At 45.7% G+C, this 12,112-nt stretch overlaps 1 protein-coding gene across 1 annotated transcript in view; it reads left to right on the plus strand.

Annotated features, from left to right (window-relative positions):
- The window catches only part of Sema5b (semaphorin 5B), a 122,022-nt gene that overhangs the window by 90,383 nt on the left and 19,527 nt on the right, over positions 1–12,112 (plus strand). Inside the window, exon 4 of the mRNA XM_021185096.2 lies at positions 1,175–1,220. Coding sequence (XP_021040755.1) covers positions 1,175–1,220 — 46 coding nt within the window. The remainder of the gene's footprint in view (positions 1–1,174; positions 1,221–12,112) is intronic.

Genomic DNA, 12,112 nt, shown 5'->3' on the forward strand with positions numbered 1-12,112 from the left:
TCATCATCATCATCATCACAATTAAGGCTATGTGCCACCGGCTGTTACATGCAAACGCTGTGCTGGCTGTGCTTGGGAGACAGTGTTCCAGGGAGAGCTGGTGGAAAAGGCAAATTCAGAGTCACTGGCTAGAGACATGGCCTATGTGGGAGGGGCCTGTCTGTGTCCCTCCAAGGGGTCTTGTGTTTTCAGATGGACAGAAACAAGCCCCATGGTGAGGAAGGGTGAGCTCGCAGACTGAACAAGGCCGTTTAGCTTGCAAATGTTAACTGACTTTATCATGATTCTAGAATCCAGTAGACTTGGTCAAAGAGGTTGGCTTTATAGACAGAGGTGAGAAGGGGCTGATAGCTGGAACACTACAAAGCAGACCAGCCATCTCAAAACTGCCTTCCCTGTAAAGTGGACCCGGGCAGGGAGATAGAAAATACTAGAATAGCCGTAGAGACCTCACATGACTTTCATTGCCTAAGACTTGAGGCAGAGAGCGCTTCACTACCATGGCAGCCCCAACTTGAAATGTGTCTCGGAAGCTTAGTTTTGCTTTAAGGATAAGCATTTGACGTGAGCATAGGTGACTCTATTTTGACCCTGCAGTCTGGTCCATTATGAAAACTTAGTCCAAAACAGTGGCCTCCTGTTAGTTTTATTTAACAGTGGAGTCCAGTAGTTCCTCCCTGGGCTTTTTGGATCAGCCAGGAGCAGCTACAGCATGAAGTCTGCAGGTTAACCCCATCTCTGACTCACTGACTCTGTGACTTGGGCCATCACACAACCCGCCTCCTGTAAAATGGATTTAGTCCAACTAGGTGCCTCTGTGTGAGCGTGGTCTGCACCCCACTTCCACAGTCCTGCCAGTGGTGGCCTTGATGGTGCTTGTCCAAATGGGATTTTGTAGCAGCAAGCAGTTAGGGAAGGGGAGGCCCCCTTTATAAGCTAGTTAGACCTTCTGGTTTTCCTGCATCCACCCTGGCTACACCCTTGGTGCCTATAGAGACTGCCAGGCTGAGCAAAAGTCCAGTGAACTAACAAAGGTGACGCTTTTTGGGCCTGGCTCACCCTAAAGCCCTGCAGAGGACAAGTTCCTGGCACCCCACAAGGCCTAGGCTGGTTGCCTTCCAGGGTCCTGCCTACAGACTCAGAGTGACTTGTGGTCTCTGTTCTGGTTTCACAGGAACTACCTCTTCAGACTCAGCCTCGCCAATGTCTCCCTCCTTCAGGTATGTTTGGGTTTCTTCCTTTCCTGTACTTTTTCTGCATTTGGAAGCTGAGCAGTGCACACAGCAGGATACCTAGCCATACCCTAGGATCCGCTGCAGGAGCCTCTGTTCTTTTTCTGATCACGGTACTAAGCCCTGGCAATTAAAGCTAACGTTGGAAGGACATGCGGAAGTGGGGTGCAGACCCCTCTCACATGGAGGCTTATAGAGGTCTCTTGCATTGTGCAGGAGAAACTAACAAGGAAAGGGAGAAGAGTTCTCAGGCTGGGATGCCCCCTCCATCCCTGAGGAGGGACTAAAGGCTTTGCCAGATGCAGAACTTTCAGGGCTAAAAATGGGACTCTACAGGGCTATCTGGGCAGTGAGTCACCCTAAGCACAAAGCCAAAGTCCACAGGAGAGTTCCAGAGTTTGGGCCCCCGAGGGAAATGGTGTCTCTGGCTCTTTTCTTGCTTGGCCTGAGAGATCCTGGTCTATCTCGCATTTTCATTGAGCTGTGATTGATTTATTATCTGCTGCCAGGAGAGGCTCCCCCAAGCATACTTCCCTAAGTGCTCCGAGAGGCTTTTTAATGGGACTCCTTGATCCAGAACAGTTATCCCAGATTGAGAAACAGATGCCAACCTATCTCTGCTGAGACCGAACATTACAGAGAAAGGACAGCCATTCTTCTTCAATGAGGGGAGGGCTTCCATCGCCCTTCCCGGGAGCTGTCTTAACGATCCGGCATTCCTTGGGCACTTACTGAATACCAGCACTGGTCTGGGAGCTTGAGGGTATTAGAGAAGCAGGGTCTTTGACTCCAGGGAAAGATGACGATGGATCCAAAAAATTCTGTTGGAGCTCGGGCGTTAATCAAGTGCTGGGCTGTGTAGTGTGGGATTTTGCAGCAGCGAGCAGTTAGGGAAGGTGAGACGGCCTTGACAAGCTAGTTTGACCTTCAGGTCTTCTTGCATCCCATCTGGCCCACACCCTCATCGACTATTGAACCTCCTGGCTGGATACCAGATGAAATATCTAAGGGCATAAAGGGTGTGCCTGTTTAAAAGGAGGGACCAGAGGAACTAGGGGAAGTTCAAAGGAAATGCCATGAACCCATGAATGTATGTATACTTTCCCCAGCCAAGCTGCTCTTCCAACACTGATAATCATGCAGTGCATATCCTCTAAAGGCCAGGTCTAGGCCTATGTATATATACTATGAGTTGAGGATGAATCATCTCACATGGATTCATGGGTTTAACCACTTGATGCCAGATTGGCGGCACTGTTTTGGGAGGTTATGGGACTTTAAAGCAGTGGCTCTCAGCCTTCCTAATGCTGCAGCCCTTTAATTAACTGTTCCTCCTGCTGTGGTGACTCCCCCCCACAACCTTAAAATTATTTTCGTTGCTACTTTCCAACTGTAATACTGATACTGCTATGAATTGTAATGTAAATGTCTAATATATAAGCTATCTGATAAGTGAGCCCCGTGAAGGGATTGTGTGATCCCAAAGGGGTCACAACCCACAAGTTAAGAACCAGTGTCTTAGGCCATGGAGCCTACCTGGTGGATATAGAGCATTTGGGCCTCGAAAGATAAAAGCACAAATCCTGATTCTGGTCCCATCTCTGTTTGCTGATCCATCAAGAAGTGAGGAGCCTCAGACATAGCTCCAGCCTCCAGGTACCCTGCGTGCCTTCCCCTCCCTCCATAGTGGACGGTACAGCTTCTGGTAATGCATCAGAAGCTTTGTAAATCCTTCTCCCTTTAAGTTGCCTGTGCCAGGTCTATGATCACAGTGATGAGTTACTACAATGTGGTGCTCTGCATTGATGCTGTAAAGGGGATTGGGGGCCCATTTCTTTGCCTGGAGGATCAGGTACATAAAAGATGGTGTAAGATTCCTTTTCCTGTAGGGCGACCGTGTGGCATGTCCCCACAGCCCAGGCTTAAGCAAGGTAGGCAAGGGTCCCAGAGTCAGCAGTCTACAAGCTACCAGCCCCAGAGGCTCACTTCTAATTGGCATCCATAGGAGACCAAGCCAAAGTGCCAAACCTGACAGGTCAGGACATGGGGGAGGCAGTTGATCCAGGGGTCTGTCCTGAGTACCCGGCAGTTGCTTTTCATTTGGCTTCCTATGATCTGCAAATGAAAGCACTGAAAAATGGCTAACAGGGGAGCTGTGAGAAAAAGGAAGGGTGGAGGTGGCCTGGAGGCAGGAGGAACCCTCCGGGGCCCAGCAGGCTCTGCAAAGCCATTGAGAGGTGTTGGCCTTTCTTTGAGCTGGAGCTCAAAGGCTGTGTTTGCAAAAGGGAGAACAGAGGGAAGAGATAGCACACAGCCCTAGGGTGTGGAACAAAGGGTAGGAGGTGAGAGGTGAGGCCTTTGGAGAGAAGGGGGTCTTCATTGATGATCTGGGGGGGAGGGGTGCTGTCCACATCTTACTGGGAAGGCGATGGAGATCCATTAATGAGTTTTAAACAGAGAAGTAACATGAATAGACTTGTCATTTAGGTCACCTGGCCCAGTACAGGGACTGGAGTCAGGGAGGAAGCAGTCACCGTGATTGTCCAGCTTGTGTCAGTGATTGTCCAGCTGAGCAATGAAGGGGATTGGATCCCGCAATAGTAGAGGGATGGAGGCCAGGAAGGGAATCTTAACATGGTGGGGTCATACGGGGCTGTGACCTCACATAACCTGAGGATCATTGGGGACACTGACTTCTAGATACAGGTGACCCTTAGAAGAGTTAGTCATGCTTGGACCGCAGGGGTGTGACATAGATTTCTGGCTTACACAGCTGGTTCCCATAAATTAGGATGGAAATAGAGCTGCCTCTAGACCCCTGGCTCCCTTAAGTGTGCCCCGGAACTGCTAGGGAACCGTTGGTGGACGCTGGTGCCTAAGAGAGTCTCATTTGATTGCTTCCGGGTACAGTCTGGATTGTACAGACTGGTGTTTTCAAGAGCTCCCATGGGATTGCAATGGGCAGCTAAATTTAGGGACCACTGCTGTAGGATGTCAAGAAAACCTCATCTGGGGTACTGCCCTGCTGGCTAGGCATCCCCCAGCCTCCTCACTAGCTGGACTGCGGGACATAAGTCATGCACCTTTTTAGATGTTCAGACTATCTAATGACTAGGGCCTGGGGTTTGGTTCATCCAGTTTAGTGTTGATGTGGTTTTAGGACAGACAGACACCATGGCACTCCCAGATCTCATGCTTGGAGTGTGTGTGTGTGTGTGTGTGTGTGTGTGTGTGTGTGTGTGTGTGTTGGGGGGGTGTGTGTGTCAGCTTCAGTGGAGTTTTCTAAAGTACCCGCAAACCAACTCCAAGATTACCCATAACCCACCGTCACCAGCACGCCTCCTACAGGTTTAACCTTAAAATTCAGCCTGTATTCTCCCTGCAGAACCAAGGAGGGACCTTGTATCGTTGTTAACTATTCTAATCACTGTCTGGCCACAAAGGTGAGCAAGGAAGTGTGAGGTTGGGGCAGACCATCCAGAGCCTCTCAGTATAGCTGGTGGCAGAGCTGGGTCTCTGGTCAGCTGTCTGGCCTGATCTGTCTGACCCCTGGCTTTGGGCTATAAGTAGCCACTTTGTCATGGAACCTGCCCCACCCTTGTGTGTTGTCCTAGGAGAAGCTTGTCCGCAGCATCCAAAGGCTGAAGATGAGCTGTACAATTACACTGACAGGAAAGGGGACACTAAGCTGCTCACTGGGCCCCAGAGTGTGATTTAAGTACATTTAAACCTCAGTGTTTTATTGATACTTTAAATAATTGACATCTGTTTAAAAGGATATCTAAATGCAAACAGTGTACGCAAACCAGTGTCCATTAAAGGGACTTCTAAGAACCTAAGCCCTATTAAACAGTTAATGTAAATGACTGTTCCTTAAGGAGAATTGAAATTCCCAGCTCCTTCCCTAGAGTCAGGTGCTACAGAGGGGGAGCAGGTATGTTATGTGCACGTGTGTGTGTGTGTGTGTGTGTGTAGGGGTAGTGGGGGCAGGGCTTGCGGATATGGGTGACCTAGGGAAATCAGGTTGGTTCAGCTGCTACAGTTATTATCAGCATAACTCAACCCGTGGTCATAGGGATCTTCAAAAAGATGGTAAGTAGTCTGCCATGCTTGGGGTTGGAAGGCCAGCATGAAGCTAGTTTGAATTCGGCAAGTAGGCACTCATAAACAACCTTCGTCGGTACAATTCCAGGGCCTAATTGCTAGAGCGTTGTGATCTTGGGTTTCCAGAAGGCTTGTAAACACAGAAATGATTATATTGGCATAGCTGCACATCAAAACATGTAATGGAGCTTTTGGAGAGGGTCTGGGCAGACAGTGGGGTGATCCCACTTCTAGGCCACCTTACATCCACCATGCCTGAGTCCAACAACCTGGAGCTGTTGGTAGTTTAGACTCTGCTCAGTGGTGATCTCAGTGCTGATACTAAGTGGTCATCTATGGTGCTGATGCTGAGTGGTCATCTATAATACCTCTGATGTCTCTGATGGGGGAGGTCACCATGTCCACACAGAGACAATTCCATTCATATCCTGACAGCTTGCCTGTTCTTCCTTATAAGCACAGAAACCACACAGCTATGCCATTACCTGAGGTCATCACCCGGGAACTTCTGGGGCAGTCCAAGTAGAAGGCATTCACTATGCCTCTGACAGCACAGTGCATTCCTTTCTCCACTCCTTTACAGAGACCCAGCAAAGGCACGTGGGAAGTTGTAATAGGTACACATCCACACAGCAGAGAATGAGCAGGAACATGTCTGTGGAAAAGAAATCCCATCTTTCTGGGAGGCGGAAGTGGATAGAAAGGTCATCCTGACTTAACAGAGTTGAAGAGCTTACAGAGCGGGATGTGCCAAGAAAGCAAGCAGATTCTCCAGAATAACCTCAGGCTGAGATGATGGGTATTATAGAATAAAGAAATCTGGAACAGGACTCTGATTAAACTTCTCTAAATGGAGAGGCTGGAACTCGGGTCTCCTCATCTATCTCCATCACCCAATAAAAGAGACTGAGATCTCCCAGCTTAGAGTCTGTAGGAAGGACGGAGGGCACTCATGAGGTATGAGCTAGAACAAAGAACTCAAGTTTAAATCTATTCACCCTACCCCACTCCAGGGCCAGAGACTGGAGGAATCGTTGCAGGAGAAACTCAATGAGTTCTAGAGTGTGATGAGATGAGGCTCCTGTGGGGAGCTTAAGAGAGAGGAACCCCATAGACACTAAGAAGTCTACCTCCAGAGGTTTACGTTCTGCTTGGTACATAGCTACAACAATTGCGCATGGAGTAAAACTGCACAGAGGCAACAGGGTAGATAGTACAATGAAGCCAGTGCGCTCAGGAGCAGCTTGGGATGTCACTCATCTGTGGTCCCCACTTCCCTGTCAGAAATCACTTGAAGCAAATCTCCAACATATCATGGCAACCGTGATTTCAGTGCACAGAGCTCGAGATGAGCACAGTGGGAAAGCCATTGCCTAGCATGGGCGAGGTTCTGGACTCCATGTCCAGCATTGTAAAAAAAATGAAGTCGAAAGAAATAAAGGAGGGAAGAGGTGAGGGGGGGAGGGAGAGAAGTCTGGGTTATACTCATCATCCCAGCAAGCTGAGGCAGAATAACCTCAAGTTCAAGGCTAGCCTGGGCACGCACACGCGCGCGCACACGCACGCACACACACACACACACACAAACCCAAAAGAGAGGCACATTTCTATAAGGATTCTTTTTAAGTGATATAAAATATTTTATATCACTAAACACCTAACATTTTCCTAATTATCTCATACAATTTCAATATAGGGGCTGGGGACATAGCTCAGCACTGGAGCTATTCCCTAGTATGTGTGAAGCTACCCCTGGGACTGTCTAAAGAAAAAAATTAAAATAATTCTATTTGAATTAGGATAGAAATACATTGCAGCTTGTTAAAATGTCTCCTAAGTCTCTTTAAACAATGTGTCTTCACTTTCTTTCTTTGTATAATTTATTTATTGGAGAAACCTGGTCATTTGTCTAATAGTTTCCTAATTTTTCTGGCTATAACCTGGTGGTATAATCTATGTCCCACTCCTGTATTATATGTACATTGATTGTTAAACTTAACAAGCTTCATCTATTTGGCAAGATTACTGCAGAGGTGTTGGTTCCTTTCCTAGGGAGGTACATAGAGTCTTTGTTCTGACTATTGATGACCATTTCCTAGATCCATCCATTCTTTAGTGCTACAATATATCGACTAGATTGCTTCTACAAAGCAAATTTCTTTGCAGTTTCATTACCCAATGATACCAAAGGCAGGGTGAGCGTTTGCTCAGTGTTTCCCACAGGCTCAGGTTAGGATATTTTGTCCTTCGGCAATGGCACTGTTTGGGCAGGTTGTGGGACCTTTAGGAGGCAGGACCTGTTGGAAGGATGAATCATTGGGCAGGCCTTTCAGTTGGCAGCTCTGCCCTCCCTCAGGTCTGTTCTCTGGTTCCGGACCCTTCCAGATGTAAGCAGCACCATGCGGCTCCATTGCTCTTCTTCTTGACAGCTGAATACAAGTTTTCCCTCCTTTCTGTTGCTTTAGCCAGGCAAGAAAAGCAATGGCATAGAATCTGCTAAGAAAGAAGAGCAATCCCTCCCCACTCCCTGACCTCTGCAGGCTTTGGATGAACTCGAAACAGAAGAATATTCGGCTGATCAACCAGAGCGAGCCATACATGCTTTCATGATTAACACATACCTGAAGATCTCTACACAGCAATAAAGTACAAATAAAAGCCCAAAGCAAGATGTTTTTATACTTTTAAACAAAGTTTATAGAGGCATGGTAGAAGAAATGGGCCCTTGAACTAGGCTCTAAACTTTTTGGCATGACCCTAAGATATATGGCAGCGTATAAAAGCTAGTTGGAGATCAGCGTTACTCCAATGAGTTATTCCCTTTAATTACTGTCCTAGTTACCCAGACTCCGGTAATGAAAGCTCCTGGGTCGGAGAGGGCTCCTTTGCTCTAAGATTCTTCATGATTTGCTGCCTGTAGGAAAAGTAAAGGCAAAGGGTTCTTTCTCAAGTGTCAACTCCTCAAGTGATTTCAACTTGAATCAATATACTTGACACACTGTGGTACGGCATGTACTGTATTCTTTCAGTATTCTGCTATTATGTACTAGTTTTCTAATGAGGAGCTGGCTTGCTGGTACCTTTCAATAGTGGGTAATCTATCTATCTATCTATCTATCTATCTATCTATCTATCTATCTATCTATCTATCTATCCATCCATCCATCTACCTATCTATCTTTTGAAACAGAGTCTCATGTATCCCAGCCTGGCCTTGAACTCACTATGTAGCCAAGGATAGCAGCTCCTGCTTCCATCTTCCAAGTGCTAGGATAGTAAATAAGCACCTCCATGCCTGGTTGATGTAATGCTTCATAAGGATCAAACCCAGGGCTTTGTGGATACTAAGCAAGCCTTCTGCCCGGTGAGCTGCTTTCCCAGCCTCTTCCATTTACTGCTATTTCAGAGTCACAGATTTACACTTGTTGATGTGTTTCAGTCCATGGTTGTTTTTATCATTCATAGCTCTCCCATCTGTCGAAGTGGGAGGTCTCTTCAAGTTGGCTTCAGGTCCTCTCTGTCCAGTTCTATTGCACTAGTGTGGCACCCTAGCATTGTAGAACAAGAAGCTGTTCTAGGCTTACTTTATGCATTTGCTGTTCTAGATGGAACTAGCCATTTCTTTAAGAAGTCTTGGTAGTTTTCAGTGGAGAATGGCTTTAAAAAAAAAAAGCTTATAAATAGCCAAAATCCATCAACTTGGGAAAGTCTTAAAGTGAAAGGGAAGACAAAAATAAACATAGAATGTAGCAAGCTGCAAGCAGCAGCAAATATAAGTGAGACATAAAACACTTTAAATTTAACTACAAACTAATTTGTACCTCCTTACATATGAAAATATTTTTATGAAGCAATAGGTTGAAAGTATGACAACTAGATCTGCAATTAGGAAAATAAGAACCGAGGAACTCAAAGATAAAGTTGAAGAAAAGTCTACCAAAATTAGGGCACTAGAGTCACAAAATGAAAAATAGGAAATGCCAGGAAACTAGATTATGTATCAAGGCATACTGACCAACTGTAGATTGGTTTAACACACGTTCCAAAACAGAAAGAAAAGGCTCAGGAAGAAAGGACAAAATGGCATAAGAGAATTTGCTAAGACTGAGGCCAAGTCTTCAAATCAAAAGTTAACCAAGTTCTCAAAAGTGACCCCTTCATCAAATTAAAATCTTGGTTGCTATTTAAAACAAACAAACAAAACAAGACAAAACAAAAAGCATAAACTTTCAGAGACTAAAGAAAACAAAATGGGGTTCTTCTGAAAGATGGGGAGGAAGGATGACACCAGAGTCTCCAAGAGTGATCCCAGAATGGAGAAGACAATGGATAAATGTTTATAAAACTGGGTGAACGTCATTGTCAACCTAGAATTCTGTATGAAACAATCAGTATTGAGAAAGAATAAATCAGATATAGATGAACTTTAAAAATCAGTCCACAATGCTCCTTAAAAAGATGCTGAAAATGTACGTGTGCACCACTAAAAGAAACAGTTCAATCAAGGCAATATGGCTTCCAGAAGCAGAGAGGCAAGTCTCTAGATTTAGCCTGCAGGGGGCCCCACAAGTGACAGGGCCACTGGCAGCTTGGGGTACGAAGATGAACAAGGGAAGGAATAGATTATTGGAGTCCCTTGTGCACACAGTTAGAAAATGATATGGAAAAAGATTTCTTTGGGGGAAAATCAATGGAAAAGGTTGTTTGAGAAGGGAAATGGCCTCCGATTATGCATATTGGATTGACTTTAAGATAATCATTTTCACAGTTTAATGCGTCTGAAATCGGTCTCACACTGGACAACGTCTTGCAGTCACTATTGGCAAGACTTTGGTCCTGATGCTGTAGCATTATTCATGCTGTTCTGACTGGACAACAGTCACCCGTTTTAACATGCGATGGTCATTTTAAGATCATGAAAGGGAGAAAGATGAGTGTGGATTGGTCAGTCAGAAGACCCATGGACACCTTCTGAGATCAAGAGAGAACTGAGTCCAAACTTGTAGAACAGGATCAGTGGCTTGGAAGAGAGTACCACAGACCAGAGCAAAGTGCTCTGAGAATTCCCTCCTTGCTGACACCTACCTGGGTAGTTCAGGGGTGACATTCTCTATAAAAGAAAAGCAACAAGATGAATACCAACTGCTCCAATCAGAAAGGGATTTGGAAGAGATGTGGCCCGAGTGTAAGAAGGTTAAAGACACTTAGATTTACTGACATTTTCTTCTTCTTCTTTCTCATGCATAAGATCAATATGGGGCAGAAATACATTTGTATAAGAGCATTTCCAATAAGTTTACATTAAAAATTCAGGTGATGAAAGAGTTGAGTGACAACCCATTTTCTTTTTCCATGGTTTGTGTCACAAGCCAGTGACTGACAGTCAGGGGACTTTGAGGCGCTAGCTGGTGGAAGGGGAGAGGTTTTGTGTATTTACAACAATGTGAATAATCAGTGTTGGATCTTAATTAAAATATGAATCATATATTTGGGTGGAAGGGAGTTGTAGGTGTTCTCTGGGCTGGGGTAAAATGGAGATAGACACATAGGAAAGCTTTTTCCTGTCTAAAGCTGAGTGTGAGGTGGAGTGTGTGTGTGTGTGTGTGTGTGTGTGTGTGTGTGTGTGTGTGTACACCTTGGGGTATAGGTAGCAAACAGCTTCACCTAGGAAGTGGTTGTTGTAGGTAAGGGTTGCTAGGGGATTTGTTCCATCCATAATCATCTTTTATGTTTTTAAAAAATGTGTGTTATTTTGATAAAATAATTGTCCAATACAAATAACTCCAGAAAGCTCATCCTGTGCTGCTATCATTATAAACATGCTTATTCTCTGATCTATATGGTGTACATTGGGTTGCATGGAATCTGCTTCCTGTGACAGAAGTGAAGGCTCCTTGGCACCTGGATTAGTGGTCTGCATTGTTCCTTGCTAACTCTGTGACCTTGATCAGAGGGTTCAACCTCACTGGCTTTAGTTCTCTCCCTCTCAACTGAAGGTTACAGAGAGCACGACCCTCACAAATGTCTGTGTTATGGTGACGTCCCCCCTAAGAACAGGCTGGCCCCTTCAGTGTGCCCTAACCCCTAAGAACTCTTTTTTTAAAGGTTTTATTTGTATCTTTTTTCAAGATTTATTTATTTATTATATATAAGTACATTGTAGCTGTCTTCAGACACCCCAGTAGAGGGCATCAGATCTCATTACAGATGGTTGAGAGCCACCATGTGGTTGCTGGGAATTGAACTCAGGACCTTTGGAAGAGCAGTCAGTGCTCTTAACCACTGAGCCATCTCTCCAGCCCCAAGAACTCTTATATATCCTCTTCTCTCTTCTAAAGCCCAACCTGGGACCTAATGGGTCCTGAGATTAACAATGCTTACCCACTTCCATCCAGATGAACCCTGACCCTAAAGGTCATCTGCCCTTCTTTAAAGTTGAGGAGAAGCAGGTCTGAGCTCCAGAGTTGTCCAGAGGGATTGACCCAGCATGCTTACTGAAGGCCAGCTCCTGGATGCAAGGGTCTAGATGTGTCAGACTCTTTGCTCTAAGCAGCCATGCTTCTGTAGAAATGAGTGTGCTGGTCTGAAACGCAAAGACATCCCTGTGACTCCCTCCTTGTTCCCTGCTTCCTATCATCTAGCAAAACAGCTGTGTGGGGAATTAAAGCAGAGTGTGTTGTTGAGAAGGTGGAGAGAGACAGAGACAGAGACACAGAGAGAGACACAGAGAGAGAGAGAGAGAGAGAGAGAGAGAGAGAGAGAGAGAGAGAGAGAGA

This window comes from Mus caroli, chromosome 16, assembly GCF_900094665.2.
Source record: "Mus caroli chromosome 16, CAROLI_EIJ_v1.1, whole genome shotgun sequence".
NCBI classification, from domain to species: domain Eukaryota; kingdom Metazoa; phylum Chordata; class Mammalia; order Rodentia; family Muridae; genus Mus; species Mus caroli.